The 20,133-nt window shown below is 36.1% G+C and overlaps 1 protein-coding gene across 6 annotated transcripts; it reads right to left on the reverse strand.

The window, feature by feature from the left end:
• Positions 1-394: 394 nt before the first annotated feature.
• On the reverse strand, positions 395-18,984 carry LOC131001887 (brefeldin A-inhibited guanine nucleotide-exchange protein 5-like). 6 transcript variants are annotated; one of them, XR_009094052.1, is made up of 35 exons: positions 18,839-18,984; positions 18,543-18,691; positions 17,149-17,224; positions 16,199-16,451; positions 15,766-15,887; positions 15,626-15,684; positions 14,769-14,826; positions 14,586-14,670; positions 14,277-14,468; positions 14,080-14,138; positions 13,836-13,905; positions 13,683-13,751; positions 12,523-12,645; positions 12,368-12,421; positions 12,160-12,242; positions 11,874-11,970; positions 11,698-11,796; positions 11,344-11,544; positions 11,109-11,219; positions 10,846-11,030; positions 9,451-10,074; positions 8,579-8,996; positions 7,731-7,970; positions 7,535-7,658; positions 7,284-7,432; positions 6,185-6,541; positions 4,543-4,709; positions 4,084-4,334; positions 3,810-3,985; positions 3,021-3,140; positions 2,499-2,635; positions 2,142-2,403; positions 1,704-1,799; positions 1,480-1,599; positions 395-683 (listed from the first exon to the last, which is right to left on the reverse strand). XR_009094052.1 is itself a non-coding variant. In XM_057928522.1 (34 exons), the coding sequence occupies exons 2-34, from the start codon at positions 18,652-18,654 to the stop codon at positions 1,531-1,533; spliced, it is 5,298 nt and encodes a 1,765-aa protein (XP_057784505.1). In that variant the 5' UTR covers positions 18,655-18,691; positions 18,839-18,984; the 3' UTR covers positions 1,076-1,530. The 6 variants fall into 6 exon arrangements, 1 of the variants encoding a protein (XP_057784505.1); XR_009094053.1 differs by lacking the exon at positions 395-683 and adding an exon at positions 1,076-1,398 and having other exon boundaries at positions 2,499-2,629; XR_009094050.1 differs by lacking the exon at positions 395-683 and adding an exon at positions 1,076-1,215.
• Positions 18,985-20,133: the final 1,149 nt, after the last annotated feature.

Genomic DNA, 20,133 nt, shown 5'->3' on the forward strand with positions numbered 1-20,133 from the left:
TGGGCCAATCAAATACTCTGCCGTCAGAATTATACTTATTAGATAATTCATTTTTCTTCTACGTTCTTTTTAAAACCAAATGCACTTCTTCTAATAAATGTATTTCTGTTTTTTAGGACTTAAGTCGTTAAATATGTTAGCTTCATTGAATAGGTTTGAATCTGAAACTTAAACAGTGAGCTCGCCAAAGAGCTTTGATAGAGATCTGACTCCATGCCTTGGTCAATCCTCCTTAGTCATACAGTTTTATATTTTAAAAGACGTTTTAGTTTTAATGTTGGTCATATTTTATAAGGAAAATAATATTATAAAGAAAAAATAATCACTAATATTTGCCATGCTCCAACATACGGAGTACTTATTAAAGGGACATTCGGTTATTTAAGATCAAAGATAATCTGAAATTAATTTTATCATAGGGAAAAAGCCAAAACTTATAAAGCAAGACTAGTCTTACATGGCACTATCTCTAGACTGAATATTGAATCATAGTCACTCAACCGAACACAATATCATGAGACTAATTCTATTTAATCCAGTGCTGAAATCATTAGAATTATTCAAATCTTCAAATGCTCAACATTTACCAAATAATTATCAGTTATAAATATGTGTGGGCCTGGGCTAGTCTTCCTCAATGGACCCATTTTTGAAGTGGAGGTCCAAGCGCATAGGCCCATACCCTAACACAGTTTAGGAAACATATCACAATTCGATCAGTGACTGTCAATTCGTTTTCTTTTTTCCAAGGTCAACTTATTCCTTGGTATGTATATTGAATCAATATGATTTAATTTTCCATCTTTCCATCATAACACCGAAGTTGGAAAATTAACACAATTTGCAACAGAAATTAGGCTTATGACGCAATAGTCGCTCACTTGGTAAGTCGACCTGAGAGACATTAGTGGAAATCAAGCCCGACGGTTAAACAACACATTGCTAATGTTAAAATAGTATGTGGTTGGAAAAACTGCACAAAAAAAAGGTTATAAATGGCATGTCAAATCCCCGAGACAGAAAAGAATTCACATCACAAGCCAATCTGTGTGTGTGTGTGTGAGAGAGAGAGAAATCACTAGCCAATCTGTCTGTATCTCCTATAAAACGTTTGTAGCTTAATCATTAAAGCATTACAGTGGACAACATCAAGATGAATGTTTGTAAAAGAAATCAGCCTCCAAATGTGTAGAGTCGAGTGCTATATTCATCATTCTACAAAATTTTACAAAAAAGATAGTCAAAATAGCTAAAACATTCAAAAAAATGACACGATAATGTGCATCTAACTCCAATTTCTTCCTAACCTATATATAGTGCAGAGCCAATAAAAAGCCGAAATATGGAAGCAAAATAGCCGCAAAGTAAAATCCATCAGAGAGGAGACAACTCTCCGATCTTATCTACAACAAGAAATCCTATGTTAACAGCGACTCAACAGCATACCTAGGAAAGGATTGGAAGGCACCACGAACTTACATATGATGAAGGGGCTCGTTGCATGAATGCTAGAAACAGGATATCACTCTTTCAGCTGGTTGGTAGCAGCGTCCTCAGTTGCATCTTGAAAAGATCGGTGATGGCACCACGAACTTCCATCTGAAAAAGGGAATTTTTTTCTTATCGAGTGAATATCACATCTCTCTCTCAATCACACACACACACACAGAACTAGTAAAACTCATGTAAGGCTCAGAGTTTACCTGGTCACAGCAGACGAGTTTCGTAATCAAAGGATAGAAGTCCCTCAGGTGACTTCTGAAAACCCGGGCATTCATTTCACACATGCCTTTTAGCACCTGGAATATGATTAGTCAAGCTTAGTATGTTTCAGTTCAAAAATCTCACCTTGCAGGGTGATAGATAAAAAGTCCTCAAATGAAAAGCTGCAGCTTTCCTTGCATGTTCATAACAAAATCTTTGAGGCATGGAAAACGTTTTCAAACCAGATTTCGATAGCTATCCTCTATTTAAGATGGGATATATAGTAAAAATATATTGAATACATGATAAATAACAAGAACTCAATTTCAAGATATAGGCGCCAATATTCTTGACCAGCTTCCCCAAGAACTAAATGCAAGAAACCATGACGATGACATGCACATTTCCGCACATCTTATACATGACATAACTCGTACCTTGATAATAATTGGAGAACGAAGTTCTAGAACTCTATGAACATCCATGTTAGATGTCTCCTCCATGCTAGACTGAAATTCAGATGCCTCTCTCAGCACCTGCTCACAAAAAGATACAAGCTTTCCTTCAGCAATTCCTTCAATTTTATCTTCTTTTGTAGCTTCCTCTTTCTGCATATCAACTGTAGACGTGGTCTTTTGTAGGATATCCAAATAGATACATGTTCCAGCCAACTCTTGACGGAGAAGATTCAGTGGCAGTCTATTCAGGAAAAATCACAATCAACCAAGGCATGCAATATATATTTAAGTTGAGGCATGCAATATATAGTTTAAGTTGAGGCACTATCAACCAACCTTTCTGCAGGAATTTGGTGCATTCGCAATCTGAGATTACTAAAAGAATTGTACGAGGCAGCAAAATCGAGGATAGAGAACAAAATCTCCATAATGGCGATCTTATGCTGCATATTCAACTTGTTCCAGAACTTTTTCTGCAAGGTTAACATGTCAGAGAAAGTAAAATAAACAGTATTCTCAGAGCATCTTAGCAAGTTAATGTCATCTTCCTCAGCATGCCGATAAAAGTAACATTAAGGTACGGAAGAAGTTAGAGTTTATGAACTCCACACAATCTGAAAAAAAAAAATCATACGAATAAAGAGTTGATGATGTGTTTAACAATTTTGCAAGTCTGCTGGATGATATAGCTTTAAGAAATCGATACAGAAGTAAGCACAGTAGACTTTTCAAGAATCAATAGCAATGGAGAATAGGGACCAAAATCAGAAATAAAAATCAGCTCAGTCAAAGACTCAAAAGTATAACAAAAAGGCACTTAATTCCAAAACAAAATGCCCAAGAAACTGATTTTAATACCTGAATACTATCAATTGCACCCAACAGTAACAACTGCGTGACGCATTTACTCCTAATTTTTCCCAAGATAGGACTTTCTTCGTCATCTCTGGAATCAGACTCCATAATAGAATCAGGAAGCTACAGACCAAACAAAAAAGAAAAGTCAAAGCCAGATTTCTATCATTAGTGCACACGTGTAAAAGGGACACTTCACTGAGATGATGCAATTTTGATTTATTTAGAAAGCAGGTACGACCGAGAAATGCAATAAGACTATAAATGCAACAAAATATCTTTGTGGATCACCAGTGCTTTAAAATGAACCTATTATTTCATGACAAAATACACCAAATAGCAATAGATTTGGTACATGGTAATTTTGCAGGAAATGGGTAAGGAAAGCCAACAATACTCATGATATACCTGGCTACTGGTAATTTGAACACTTAAATAGCTTATCTTCAAAGTAAGAAACAGGCTTGTAATGAAACTCTTGGTAGATGAGTTATCTATAATCATGACCAGACCAGTAATATTTCATTACATCCATAGAGTTTGTAATCAAGTGGCATTAATCATACAGATCTATCCCATGACTTATGGATACATAACATAACAAATATGTTATATGCTCCATTTTCTTATATTAATAAGCTGTAACCCCGTCTCTAATCATTAAAGTAGAGAACCAAGACATGCTTACAATCCCCTATAAGAAATATTGCCAAGAGTATACAGTTATCAAATGGTACGCAAGTATATAGCGCCAAATGCATACATATTTAAAACTATACATGCTATACCAACCTTGGATGGAGAAGATGGTTGTGATACATCAGGTGTATGGTTCTTCATTTTTGAGGTAAAACTTCTCATAAACAGGTTATCCATCATATTTCCCATGATCTTCTGCCCTAGTGTTTGATTCCTTTGAAGGCCTCCACCATCAGTAGGTCTAGTCCGGCCAGATGGTGATGGTGTGCCTACCGAAAGCATGTCAAACATTGAGCTTCTGATACAGGTAGTTGCCATCTGCATATAGTTACCTAAGAAAAAATAATATACATTTCAAGATGCAAACCTTCAGATCCTTCCATATCCATCGGTCGCACTATTTCTTGATTGGGTTCCACTGGAATTCCATTAACACTGGCATCTCTTCCCATTATACTCCCATTTTCATAGACAGCTTCATGATGGTTAGATAAATAACTACCACCGGGTACTCGTGAAGGGCTGTCCAAGTCTCTTATCAATACGTTATGATGCTTGGTATTCTCAAAACCCAAATTATTGAGAAGCTCAAGGGGTTGAGTAGTGTATGAAGCATCCCTGATCAAAATCAACAAACAGAGGCAAAAATAACATCATCAATGGAAGGAATGAGGCTGGCAATATATCAAAACAAGATAAATAAAATATACAGCATGACTACAATCTGTCTATGACCATTTATGTGTATGTGTATGTGTCTGTGTGTGTGTGTGTGTGTGTGTGTGAGAGAGAGAGAGAGAGAGAGAGAAATAGAATGCATGTGCACCTTATACTTTTTAACAAAGTATCCCAGTCATGATCACTGAACTGATGACCTCCAACTTCAATAAGATGCACTAATGCACCCAGAGATATTGAGACTACTGATTGGTCTGTTTTCTTGGCACAATCCAACAGTAAGCTCAGCAGTGGAGGCAGCATAAAACAGACATCCTACATACATACAAGATTCCAATTGTCACAAAACTGTCTTAGATATGAAAAAACTTTATTATTAATAACATAAACAGACCAAAGTAGGACGAATAGGGGACAAGGTGGCCAACCAATCGCAAAACAAAAGAAAACTCAATTTTCTGTCATTCAGAAAAAACCCCTAAAATTCACTATTGTTGGAGATCCGGGATGCTACTTTAATCTTAAATCCTCCCACATCCTAAATTTCAAAGATTCTCTTACTTTCTGTCTAAATTGACCAGCAGAATGTGTTAGAAGCAGAGACATTCACACGGTCACAATAAGATAGTAGAAAACAGCAAGTCCTTGCTATAACTTGAGGAGAGCTAACAAAGCAGTAACATACAGCTTTTTCACTTTTGCAGGGCATATTTCATGATGGGACCAATTCGGCATCAAACATTTTCAAAGATTCTCTTACTTTCAAACTAAATTGATCAGCAGAATACGTTAGAAGCAGAGAAATTCATATGATCCACAATTAGATAGTAGAAAACAGCAAGTCCTTGCTATAACTATGAGGAGAGCTAACAAAGCAGTTACATACAGCTATCTCACTTTTGCAGGATATGTTTCGTGATGAGACCACTTCGGCATGCAACCATAGTAACACACAAAAGACTTTCTAAAAATATCGCGTGCATGTGTTGGCTTAACGGTAGGTGGTTAATGCCCAAGGACTGAGGTCCTGGGTTCAAGTCCACTGCCGTGCATTCTTTAAAATTCTTTATTTACTTGTGTAATTTATTATAAATAAAAAAATAAAAGATTTTCTAACAACATAATCTTCATTGCATGGACATTTCAGATTAAGAGGCCTGGATTTAAGCTATCACAAGATTAAATTCAGCATCGCATAGTAACTTGTTATTCACTAGCATAGATATAATATTAATACATAGAAGGGGTGTTTGGTTTGGTGGAAAAGATAGATAAAATTGATAGGATAGAGTAGGATTGGATCATAAGGATTATTTAGTTGTGTTTGGATTGATTGATTGTGGTGTAGGATAAATTGAAGGATTATGACTAAAATGTAGAGAGAGAAAGCTACAATAGAACAAATTAGGTTTACCTTTTCATAATCCGACAAAAATGCAAAAAACTGAGGACAAACAAAACCAATAATAATTTTAGTGAGGTTGTTTCTGAAATTTTGCATTATGGATTGGAGGATGATTAAATAATCAACCCAACTTTGGGGTGATAAATAATAATTCAATTGAATTAGTAGAGTGAAGGCCGAGTTATCCATCACGGGCCGAATCATGCAAACCAAAATTTGATTAAGTTGGATTATTTTATCAATCATGCGTTATCACTCAAACCAAACACCAAGATTGATTTATTAGAAAAATGAGCATAAATTTAGGTCTATGCGGAAGAACAAGATAGACACAACAATATATAATAGAAACAATATTTTCAACTGTTTATTGTACACGGGCTACCTTGTAGAAGGTGTTGAAAAGGTTGCATAACAACTGTAGTGAATGAACGCTGCTCTCACGAATCCATTCATCCCCAGATGACATAGTGCTCTCTTTTCCAGTATGTCTCACATTATCAAAGATGGGAAACAATACCCGATGGAATATATTCTCCCAAAACGAAGATGAAAATTTGCTGCCTCTTTCATTGAGCAAATCAAATAAAACCTCTAGCGCACAATTTCTGACCTCTGCTCTTGGATCCGAAGTCAGATCAGAGAGACCAGCCAGCATAGGGAACCAGTAATGCTCAGTAACATCACAAGTTTCATCTGCAGTTACGTCAATAGGTTTCAGAGCACCACCTGGTATAAGGCCCTGATACAAGAAAACATAAAAGCCATAAATATTCTCTGTAAAAAATTGTGAGCTCACATGAGTACCACAACTTGGCTACACAGATTTTCTTGTCATGCAGACACGACGAACAGGATCTCAGACTCAGATATTAAGGCCTGTAAAAGTACTATGTAACATGTTTTGTAAATAAAACAAGTAGCAATAGGATATACATATTCATAACCAGTTTTAAGTTTTTTTCTTTTTTCTGAAAATTTGAAAATTCTCTACCAGGAAGCACACTAGGAGACTGCAAGGATATGTGCCGGTCATGATTACATCTTTTCTTGAACATTTTCTACACAAAAATAAATTAAAGAATTGAAAAGAAAATGTGAATATCTCTATTCTTGACTTATTTAACAAGATCTACAATAATCTCCATTAGACAGAAGGATTTTGAGCGTACGTCAGTTATTTCAGGCATAAGGAGAGTAGAAAAAGGGACCTCTAAGATAGTCAACAAATCAAAATAGCATCTGAAGATAGTGACAAAATCACATCCAGAATATGCTTATAATCTCATCCAACACAAAATAACTTTGTAAATGGTAATATGCTATGCAGCCATACCATATCAGTCTACTTATGTAATATTTCAAAACACCAAACGTTGCCATGTCTCATGAAACTAGAGAAACAAATAATAGAGATGATCGAATTACCTGGGAGAAAAAAGGATTCTTAATAGACCAAAAGAAGAATATATTATAAGGCGTACCTCTGCAAGGCGATCCTCACAAATGCGGAGCAGAGCAATGGCCTTCAAACTTATACGATGGGAAGTCTTATTATTGGCAAATCCAATCAGGCAGTTGACACAATCCATAAAGCAATCCCCAACAACCTGATCGAAATGTTCCAGTACAACTGCACAATTACTCAAGTGTCAGATGACTTTTTAAAAAAAGTTTTTAGAACTGCTACAGTAATTCCAAAAGAAATATAAACATGGAAAAGACAGGTTCCCACCTTGCTCCACATTCTCGAATGCACTTTCAACTATGGGTTCCAAGTCATCATCCGCAGCGGCAGTGAAAATCATGAAAACACTCCGCCAGCCGGATTTTATGCTTCCCACTTTAGATTTTATCATCTGTTACCCCACACAAAATGTTGAGACCAGCAGTAAAGCTAAAAAAGACAGAAAGAAAGTAAGCAGACATACTTGAACAATGCAATCAACTATAAGCCTTCGTATAGAATCACTCCTGCTGCTTCGAATGAGAACAACAAATGGCTTTAAAATATCATTCTGGAAAGTGAAGTTTGCAAGTTCTGCTCGCTCCAAATATTTCATGGCAAGTTGCCGAAGAGAATCAATGGCGTACATGGCAACTTTTTCATCAGGATGGCTCCCAGCAAATATAAAATGATGGGACAAGACAGACCATATTCTAGCCCAAACCTGAATAAATCAATTAAAAATTATAAATGGTAAGAAACGAATTAAAAAGAGTAATGTGAGAAACTGTAATTGGACGGTAACTGTGGAACTTTACGAGATACAATAAGATATGGGTACAGTCTTGAGCTGATGATCATAACATTAAAATTTAGGTACAGTGATGAGATGGTGAGCAACAAGATGAACCATGTACTGATAATGATGAAAGTAGTACGGATGGAAACTCAGAATGTTTGGACTTTTAGTCTGCTTTGCATGAGAATGTAGATAGCTTAGTCAAGCTAACAAAACATGGACGGTGATTGTTTACATAGGACATAACAAATTGCACTTCTGCAGTATTTTGCTTTCAATAACAGGTTACAGGTATTTTCAAGTTATCACCTGAGCCAGTTCCATTAAGGTCAGAATTATGTTGTGTAGAGAGAGTAATAGCATGCAGATGCAAAGCATCCAGATACTGAAGATATGACTGAACAAGTGGAAGCATCATAGATAGGTAAACTAACTACTATGGATAAGAAGTCCCCAAAAAAGTTGAGCTGTCACCCAACAAAGTAGCAACTACAAGATAAAAGTAAGTGAACTTCAGTAGGTGGAGAAATTACCATGCGTATACGAGCCATATTGTAATAGCTTATTTCAACAACCTTTTGCAAGCTAAAAACGCGAGCTGGAATCTGTTTCAATTCTTCTGCAGATACACTACACAAGGCAGTAAAAAACTCCACTACTGTCTCACTGGGCAATTTGACGCTATTAACGAACACTTGCTCAGTTGGTTTTCCAGATAGCTCTCTCAGAGATTGAATAATAGCATCCCTGGAGATCTGGTTTGATCCTTGCATAATAGTTGCAGTCATAGCAGGCCATGATACTGCATACTCAAGCCGGGAAATGCATTCTAGAATGGCAAACCAAGAGTCTTGGAAGGCATAGATCTCGGTATCACATAAAGCAAGTAGAGTGCGGAGGGCTTCTACATTTTTACCACGCATATCTCTTGGTGCATGCAAGAAATTATACCTACAATTTGTTTTCAGAAACATTAGTCCATGCTTAACAAACTTTTTTTTGTCAAATTGCATTGTAGAAATGCACAGATGGTTACAAAGTTAAGAAACTTTGTGGTCAAGCCAACTTCTTCATCAAAGCTTTATCTTATAGCTACAATATCTGATTTCTTAGCAAACAACAGACTCCAGCAGCTTTTCTTAACAGACATGTAATGCCTCATATTATAAGATAGTAAACTCATTTGCTATCAAAATCTGTTCCCACTGCATGAGGGTGCGGTTTGCAAGTTGCACAAATGTAAACACCATGGTGACTTATAGAAATGATACCATTTCCAATATAAACAAAGTAAGCATGAGGACAAATTCATAAGAAAAAAAGATTCCTGCAGACATCAAAAGAATCTGAGACAATACAAGTCACAATCTACAAGACAAGAAATAAATTGTAAAATGAGAATTACCTAATCAAAGATGTCAAAAAGGCATAGCGCATGGTGTCCATTCCAAGAACATGTGTAATATGTATACCTTCCTTAAATCCTTCCATACAAAGGCTAACCCTAGGTTTGTTATCTATCTCACCCATGGTAACAGCAAAAGTAGCAAGTAATGGCCATCCCACAGCCTCAACCATGAGTCGCACAAGTTCAATTCTTTGTGAAGTGTAAAAGACACCCCTTTTTCCTCCATGATCCTTTATTATAACCTGAATCTGCTTTAAAACTGCATCATTCTCAGGTTTGGAGCCGGTTGAAGAGCTTATTTTGGGTATGGCCAGATTGAGAATATTGATGAGACCTCTGTCTTCAACTTCCAGCTTTTGCTTACTATTTTTCAAAACTCCAGCAGAATCATCTTTCATTTTTATTTCTTCCTTAACAATGGAATCATATAACTCTTCCAAGAGTTCTGGAGAAGCAGATTCCTCAGCATTATTCATGGCGTTCATGCGTACAAAATCAGTTTTGGACATTTTTGGCCACACCATCGGGTTATGAGCATCGGTATTCAGCATTATAACGGCATAAGCAAGGACATAAGCTGTGTCTGCATTCTTGAATAAATCAGGATTGCCTGCACAGTAGCTGCCAAAGAAAAATGCAATGTCAATTATATGGAAATACTAGCTCCTACCAACTCGCATTTGTATGACTCAACACTGGCAGATGCAGCACATTTGTGGTTTGGTTACTATCTTAGCATCTATGATACTAGTACAGGGATTGTAGTCATATTTTTCTGTAATTAAAAAAAATACTAATATCCAATCTCAAGAGCAGTTCTGGTGATCTCAATCAGGATACAATTAGGATGTTAGCAGCACATAATCAAAACAATATGCCATAAAGAAAAGGACCTAAAGCGGTAAATGAAGCATCTAAAAAGCAACCTAATGGCAGTGAATCAGAACTGTGAAATTAGTAAAAGATGTGCTTTCAACATAAGTGAAACAACACAATGACTTGATGTCGCATATATTTTTTACAATCCTCTCTAGATTCATCATTAGGCATGTAGAATTTCAAAGCTTTCTTATGAAAGAGATATTTCTACTGTTTTGCGAAAAATGGGGAGGCATAAAAAGTTATGTTTAGGAACAAATTGGAAATAACAGGATTCTTGGAACAAAACAAGCAATGCTTATTGATCTAATACAATCAATGAAAATGTAAGCATGTCAAGCACCAAATAAGGGTATCAGTATATCTGGGAACCAAGGAAAATCCAAGTTCTTTTGAGATAGCATTATCATTTGACTTCTTTTTCGTGTTTGGAAAACTTCTTATATGGCAGGAGGACCCCATGCATGGTTTATGCTTCCAATACAGGAAAGTGGAGCAACAGAAAGTACTTACCGCTCAGCAAATTTTTCCATTATGCGGTCGATTTTCTGAGCTTCCCCTGGAAGTCGAAATCCTTTAAGGAACTCACGAATTGCAACATCAAACTTCATACCAGCGAAGTTCATGAAATCCACATATGCATGCATAACAGCAAGTGGAAACTCCTCGTGCTGACCTAAGTAATCCCCAAGCATGGCCTGGAATATGAAACAGTTAGACGTCTCTCTGCAAACTCTATAGAACCACAGATTACAAAAGAATAACACGATATCCACCTTGTCCAAATTAGGAGTATTTCGCAGAAACTGGGCAACTGCAACTGGAGTTTTTTCCACCAGTCCACTGGATATTAAATGTTGTATTCCCTTACCTGGATGGCGATTGAACTGTGGAAGTTTAACACAAGCAGTTAGCACCTAGTAAAAGAGCTCAAAGGTATATGTCGGAGACATCAATGTTTATACAATTAACCTCATCTTACAGAAACAAAAGAATTGCATATCAACACACCTCAGAGACCACAGCTTCAATGGTGGATTTATGAGCCTTCAGCTTCTCAAAGTTGCTTGATGGATCTTCCCTAGTTTTTGATTCATCATTTCCTCTAGATGAAACTTCTTCCTCAAATAACTCCTTGCCCTTATTCTGCTTGTGTGACTCTCTGTGAGACTTTTCCCAGATCACCAATGATTTAAGAACATTCACAAGACCCTAAAAATATCAACAATACCAATCAGCAAACATGAAAATGTGTTGTTAAAGAAAAAATTCCCATTATTAATTCAGGAAAAAAAAATCAAACAAACACACACACACACACAATATCACAAGGTGTCAAAATGATCTGCAAGGCCCGAAACATACCTGTAGAGAAGATGTTTTTATTGATCCTATCTGGGAAGTGGTGGGAGCCTTTGGATCGACATTTTGAGTACCTTGAGCAATTTTGGATAAGGTAGCAATCTAAACAAGAAGAGATCATAGAATGAGGTTCATGGCATAAAATACAAAAGTATTTTATTTTTCAAGAATATACATACTGTTCTTTCAAATAAATTTGGTGCTTCAAGATCACAATCATAATTCACGTAAAGGTCGACAAGCATCTGAGAATCCTTGCATACTTTCTCCAACATCCTAGCAATTAGAATGGATGGAAAAATGTTAGTATTTATAATTACTAATTAGAATTTCAAAAATCAAAATGAGTTAGTATAGATCAAACTGATCATCATCTAGGTAAGGATGCCAACTAAAACTAAATGCCAAGCTCCCTGATTATGTTCATGACTGCAAATTAACATGGTTTCAAAGGGCAAAGCATACCTAAGAACAGTAAATTTCTGGTTAAGATCTGAACCATCCAAGGATCGCAGAATAATCACAGGAAAGAAAACTCCAATTTCAGCCTGTAATGATTAACCAATCAGCTCGATAAGTTCAAGTGAAAAGAAATCCTTTTTGTATAAATTTTGATTGACAAACAATTGTATCATTTCTTACAAATAGAAGAATCAAAGAAATTCAGTCATACCTTGAGACTTTCTCTAAACTGCAACAAAAGAACAGCAAAAATTCCTGTTGCATACTGAAGTGGGACAGGGACGAATGTCACAAACCTATTAGTACTGCAAAACACATCCCAACATAGCAAAAGAGAATAATTCCAGAACTAAACAACCACGATACCTGAAATATTACAGGTGATTGTGAAACTGATGCCCGCAACAATGCATATGAAAGGTGAGCTCTGATCGAGTCAATAAATTGAAAATTTCTTGAGAATGAGTAACTAACGCCTTCCAGTAACCCCTGGATTCATTGTGTATCATAAATTAGCACGACGCCAGCATATTCTGCTTTTTATTGCAGAAATTATCGCAGTAGAGAGAACCACTGTTGCTTTAATTTAAAAGATCCAACCAATATAAATTCATTGTGCATTATGCATCAACAGGTATACATACAAGAAAAACACAAATATTTGAGTAATCTCTGAGGATCATACTCCTACTCCGACCAAAGTATCCAACTCAATCGGCACCTTGAATTCAAGGTAACTATTCTAATGCTCAAATTACATGAAATGTAGTTATTTACCAAGAAAGAAAACTGTCTTCAATCAACTACTTCCACTACAATTAGGAATATAATCTCCAAAATAACAAACTATATCGGAGCAATTGTGGAACATACCAAATTATCTATTATTTTGAATAAGTATTTTATTAGATTGGTGGAGAAAAAGAAATAGAAATGGGGTACATGAAGGACAAGAAAGAGATGAAAATGGAGCAGAATTACTCCTTAAAACATGTAACATCAATTAGAACTTAGAAGGCAAAGGATGTCTAGTTACTGCAGCAAACTGCTACCCTATACCCATAGGTATACAGATGGAGGCTTGAAATTAATTTCCGCAAGTGCAAACATTCTTTAAAGCAAGCTTTGAAAGTGGACACAAAAATCAATTGAGCAAGAGCTGTCATCTAAGACAACACCTGTAGGTGGAAAAGCCACCAGAAACCTGCTCTGCAAAAACACAAAGCCCAAAAAAAGAACCAACCCCTCTACAAGTAAATAAAAACATGTTTTGGCTCTTCTGACCACTTAAGTGCACTATACTTTTCTTTTATAGATAGTGAAGTAATTAGTCATTGCTTTATGTGGAGGATAGTCAACAAGGGCAAATAGTTAGTGTGTACTCTAGAATATTGTTTCAAAGAGTTAGCATCATTGAAAATCCTCAACCATTGAGATGGAGTGAAAAGAAGAAGACCTTTCCCTTTCTCCAAACCACCAGAACAAGCATGCAATAATCAATGTACAGAGAGATCAGCAGAACTGACCTGCAGAAGCTCCAAAGATAGAATGCGTGTTTTGCTAGTAACTTCATCATTATCCTCCCTCATACCCATCTGCAAACACCTTTTATAATTTGATCAATCTGGTGGTACAGACAACTCTGAACTACAAAATAATAAGATGATAGAAACACAAACCTTACAAAGTGTACGGAAAAGAAGTAAAGCATCACGCTGTCCAACACTCATGTTCTCTTGGACCATCCCTCTAACAAAAATAGCACATTTTAAGTTGCAGAATTAAAATGTACTAAGTAAAGTTCAGAAGATGCAGACAAATATCAAGGTTGCTCACAGCAAACCCCTGTTTGAGCATGCATAGAGTGAACAAATCGAACAATTATACAATACAAACAATATCAACTTTGGTATGTCACCCTACCTTGTAGCCTTACCACCATCTTCAAGGTTCACAGCTTTCTCGAGAACAGCCTCTAAACCCTACACCAGAAAAACATCATCAGGCATATAAATCTGATAGAAGCTCGGAAACAGGAAACAGGAAACATGCAAAAACTTCAGTGACAGGACATGAGGGTTTGTATTGGCAGGTAAAGAGCAATATGAGTTCTAACCTACCTTTATATCAGTGTCATCTGCAAGATTCTGCATTTCTTGAACAGAAGCAACAGGTGTACTATTTATCTGTTTCATTGATAGTGTTTCACCCAAAGTAATAGTTGGCTCATTATGATCACTGGATGACACTTCTTCAACCACAGTTTTTAACCCATCCTCAGAGTTAGCTACTGCAATCTCATTGGAAGACACCTGCATCACCAAAGAGTAATTATCTACATTAAACACTCATCCCCATCCCTCATGCGGAGAAGAAAAACAAAACAAAAAGATAAAGATTCAGAGAAACTTTTGCTGCATAGTGCATACCACATCTGCTTCCATCCGTCGAAAAATTATACTGAGCATCTGGGTTAGCATGGCTTTTGATGTTGCTTGGTTTATAGGACTCTTGCTAAAGATTTTATACATAAAAAAAAAAAAAAAATGTTATGATCACAGTATAAAGCATCAAATGGAATTGATAATGGCACCATCTCAAAGAATACATACCTATGAAGAGCAATATTATAGCAAATTTTGATGACTGCCAACAACAGTTCGCCATGGACTGCAAAAGAGAGATCCAACTAAATACAATGAAAGATAAAAAACAGCTTCCTAATTAACAATATATTAGATTAAATAAGGTACACCTATATATAAAAGAATCATTGTATTAGAGATCGAAATCGAACATGGGAGATAAAGATGGGCCTTTCATTTAGGGATGGACCCATCCCTAAATGAAAGGCCCATCTTTATCTCCCATGTTCTCATGGCTTAACATATTAACACCGTACACATCTTTGAAAGACGCTAGATACCCAGCCCTTGATTTTGCAACTGTGATTGGAAACTTTTAGCCTTTTGAATGAGAACATTGTTCAACAAGACAACAACAAATAGAAATTTTTACATGACAAATTCACATAATATGTGCCATATGATCTATATAAGTGCGGGCAAATATCCACTATGCTAAAACCAGTTATGATAAAGAAGAAATTCAAGATACAAAACCCATTGACAAAGTAGATTTTCAAATTTTCATAAAGATAGATTTTGGCCCCTTTTGAGAAAATCAAGAATATCACAATGAAGATGAAGAAAAAAAGTGTGAACATAAACATAAGTAACACAGTGCATTTCAGTGGTGCAGGACAATTCAGAAAAGAGCAAGGATTGGTCTAGTTGTACAATTTAGAGGGACGATTGGTGATGTTTTAGGTCCAGAAGTTCCGGGTGTAGCACCAAACAAGCAGATTGAGAGAGTTCAGTATTGTAGGAAGGAAAGATGACAAAGATGGTGATAAGAGTTGTGGTATACTGCAACTACAACAATAAGAAAGATGATAAAATCGATATACCTCGCAACTTTGTTGATGCTACGGCAGTTAGAAGCACTTTCAATACTTGAAGAGTAGTACTGCATTTTATTTCCTCATTGGTTATACTCAGGAAATGCCAAAGGTGCAGAATATCAATTTGAATCAGCCAACAAGCATACCTGTCAGGTGATGAATTATCTACAGTCCTGCAGACCATGTTGAAAATGTCTGTAAATAACTGTGCATCTTTTCCACCATCAAGACCAGGATCACCTTCTAGGTGGTTGTATTCAATGAGTTTCTATAATGAGATGAGAGGAAAAGGAAAGACTAAGTTAGTGCACATGATTCACTGAGGCAGGATTTCTAGCTGCTTGTCATACATAGAGTATGACATTCATGATTAAAGAGATGGGATCGAAAAATGGGATCATAGTTTCTTCTTTTCCACCTATAGGAAGTAAAATGTCAAATAACATGCCTACAGCTGGAATATAGAAAAGCTCATAGTATATGTAGAAAAGAAACACAAATCAGTGGCAAAAATATCATTTTTGTACTCTAAACGGGACTTAAGTTAAGTTGACAACTATGCAGAAGATGAGAACATACATGAAGGCAATCCAATGCAAGCTCCACAACTTTAGTGTTTTTGGTTTCAAAAGCAAGCCTAAGTGGATTCAGAACAAGCTCAGCTTCAGCTCCAGATAAAGTATGCCCTGCATTTGCCAAGACCATCCTGATCGATACACTGCTGCTTGTAGTTCTTTCAACAGGTTCTATCTCCTCAACAGAAGATGGATTTCTATTTGAATTATCAGTTCCCATCTCAGCTTCTTCAGCCCCGCTATCAGGCTCAGAAGAACTACCCAACGAGTTTGTTGCAAAAAAATATTAAACCATGTATAAGAATTGATTAAGAAACAGTACAGGGAAAAAGGAAATTTATTCATCAGGCATATTAATTTACTTTCAATGAAGTAAAACGAAGTTAATACTTGCAACATTAAGATCTATGACCATAAAAGTACTGCATCTAGTCTAGACTCTAAATAAAAGTAAGAAACCATGCTCACTCCACTGAAACACATTTGACCTACACAAAATTCCCATGGTGTCAGGATAAATATATGATGGATGGCATTGAATAAATGAGATCTCAACCAATCAAAGAATCTCCTAATATATTAACTTGATAAATTCATAACATGGACAATGTATACACTACTCAGTACACAGAGAGATTTATGGCATTCAATGGTTTCTCACATCAGAGAAACACGAAAAAAAAAAGTAATAACATCGAGCATGTATATATGTCATGACAGCATCCCCATTGGTTTCAGTAATCTGTTATTTCGCTCTTTATTAAATGCATGTTTGGGTCATTCTAATGCAGCAATGCATATTCTTTTCATATCTCTAACTCTGCTTTGAACTCCCACATTGCAATTGATTACTTGGTTACTCTATGCTGATATTTATGATCTGTATAATTTAGAGAAGGTTGAAATTTCACATAATAAAGAGCATACAGATTATTCCCACAGTAGTTAAAACACCTTTTCTTAGAAGTTGCTGGTTGAGCTTCATTACTCTCACCAGTGTTCGATTGCTGACCAGACTCCTTCCCGTTGTCTGAAAAGTTAAAGCACATGACACAATAACTACAACTTTTTGTCTCTAAAGACAGTAATACATTAAAAAGAGTAAAGACATGAAAACCATTATCTCGTGCAGCTAGTTGCTTTAAACGTAACTGTCAATTGAAGACAAATATATATTGATTAAAGCAGCAATGAAAGCTAATAATTTTATCTATTCTGTACTAGCATATCATCATTAATTTCCCACCAAAAAAGTAAAATAAAAAGTACTTGCACACCAAAGCTCCAAAGACAATGCAAAAAATTGGATAGCAGAAAAGAAATGGAAAGGTAAAATTGTAATGCACCCACCAACTCAAAAAAGGAAACCCACCGAAAGGGAAGGGTCATTTGTTCTTCATTGTTCATCCTGCAACTAACTTTTTCCTCCTTCCACACTGCCACACTTGATAAAACATCCAAATCTCAAATTGCCCAATCCATCCCATCATTCTCCGATAAAACTTTGTATCCTACGTTATCAAAGACATAGATTCGTCTCTCACATACATTTTCGTTATCGTACCCCCAAAGGACCCAAAATCCTTTTTTACAACTAATCAAATACTATGTATTCGTCTTTTAGGTTTTCTCTGATAGCCGCAAGACCCTGCTGGCATTACTTCAAAGGTTTTGGTTTGCACTAGAAGGCCCAACAGAACAACATGGAAACCCTGTTGAATAGTACTAATCTTCTTTCATATAAGCGTATATTAAACCAGCTCTAAAGTATCATCGCCATATAATATGTCTGATCCTTGTGGACTATATTTCACATGATTGTAAGCATCTATAAACAGCCATCAGTTATTTAGGCCTGAAAACCCACAGATAACTCATCCATCTAGCCTCTTCCAATCATATTAATTTATTGCTCAGTGTTGCCTATATTTGACAGATACTGCCAACTAAATTTATAAGCATAGTAACCCAGCTCATAAATTACTATAAGCTTCCTGCAGAACCATGAGAAATCACACTACAATCGAATTCTCCTATATAGGTTCTTCTTTTTAAGTAATTAAATCAGTAAAATCGTGATGTTACAGATATTGAAGAGCTTCACACGAGTGAAGTCACTTACATACGTAATTCATCTCGAAACTTCACATTTAATCCAGCTCCTAACAAATTCTATAATGCGATAATTAAGAGAACTCAAGCAACAAACAGAACTACATTCAGTCAACCGACTATTAGAAGCCGTCCCCCCTCCACACATTAACAAACTAAACAATGAACACTCGATAAAAAACAACATCAAAATCCAAAATACTACAGAAAGATCTAAGCTATTCACGTGAACGCACCTATATAAGCCTGAATGGCGGCCTGCAGAGCAGTGTACTTCCTGAGAGTACACTCCTTGAGCATCGACTCAAATGCTCGCGTCACGAATCCACCCGCCGCGGCCCCCGCCATTTCTTCAACTCAGTTCAACTCAGTTTAACTCAATCCCCTGCCAGAAAAACACAATCATTTGTCGCCGGATCGATCCGGATCAGTAGCGGAGAATTGGCAACACTAAATCACGCCAGTCAATTTGAGATTGCAAGCTCGAAAGTAGAAAATTAAACGAAATCATCGGGCAGCGCACCGATTTTACCTCGTTTTGCTCACGAACCGGAGATTGCGTAAATATCTTTAGTATCAGCAAATCAGAGATCTGCCATGGAACAATTAAGAGAGAGAGAGAGAGAGAGAGAGAGTGGAGATCTCTGTTAACCGATAATGCGCCTTTCGTTTTAGATTCGGCTGCGATATAAAGTCGTGTTGTTTCAACTTTTTCTGGAAGCGTTTTTGGCTTTTCTAGTCGTTAGTTTTCAAAATGTTGAGATATAGTATTTGTAATTTTGTATTAGCTATTGATTATAATTATTTGGCTAATTAATATATTTTTTTTCCCTTGAATAAACTAAGTATTTACTATTGTCATTGTAAATAATGTTAGGTTTTGTAGAAGTTATAAATTGTGTAGCATGGAGCGGATTTGTTTCTAAATTAGGCATCGAAAAATTATACTAAGGCAGATTTCAATTAATTGTTGAAATATAAATAAATTTTGATAATGTTTGACTTGGGATAATTCGTTATTTTTAAAAATAAATAAAAATATTCATCCCCAATGGGACATCAAGCGTTGCGACCTCCTGTGTGTAAACAGTGAGGTCCCGGGTTCAAACCTCACTGCTCCCCCTCCCCAACTCCCCCAAGTCAAAGAAAAAAAAATTTACTTTAGCATTATAATTCAACTAGTACGCTCGCCCGTGCGATGCACGGCGAGTATCAAAATTAAACGATATTTTAGATAAATATAAATATAAATATTAAACATAATCAAAATATAAAAAAATATGAATTAATTTTTAAAAAAGTCCACACCAATTACATAAAACGATCTTGTATCTAAAAAAATAAAAGTCAAGAAAATTAACATGTTAAATAATTGAAATCGTATAAATTTATTTGATGAAAAATAATATATATTCGCTACACAGCCTTCAATCATGCAATGATTTTTCTCAAATCACCACAATTATCAACTTCATCTTTGTACGGCACCACGTCCCTTCTTTCTTCTTATTCTTCTTCTACATTAAAAAGCAAAAATTTATGATAGTACATTATAAAATTAGTGCCCCCATACGTTTTAGAAACAAAAGGAAAAACGAATCAATCGTTATAATTCATACCCAAAAACATAAGAGCAAAGTGATTTCACTAAAAGCTTCACTTTTCTTACATATCACCTCCACCAATAACATCACTTAGATAGAAAGAAAGAAAAAAAAAAGCACTTAAAGACTATTGATTACTCCACGAACATAAGGCTTGAGACCCTGAGGATCAGAAGTATAAGGGCTGTATGTAGGGCTGGCAAATCGTGCGGGTCGGATCGCT

Source organism: Salvia miltiorrhiza, chromosome 8 (assembly GCF_028751815.1).
Source record: "Salvia miltiorrhiza cultivar Shanhuang (shh) chromosome 8, IMPLAD_Smil_shh, whole genome shotgun sequence".
In the NCBI taxonomy this organism is placed as follows: domain Eukaryota; kingdom Viridiplantae; phylum Streptophyta; class Magnoliopsida; order Lamiales; family Lamiaceae; genus Salvia; species Salvia miltiorrhiza.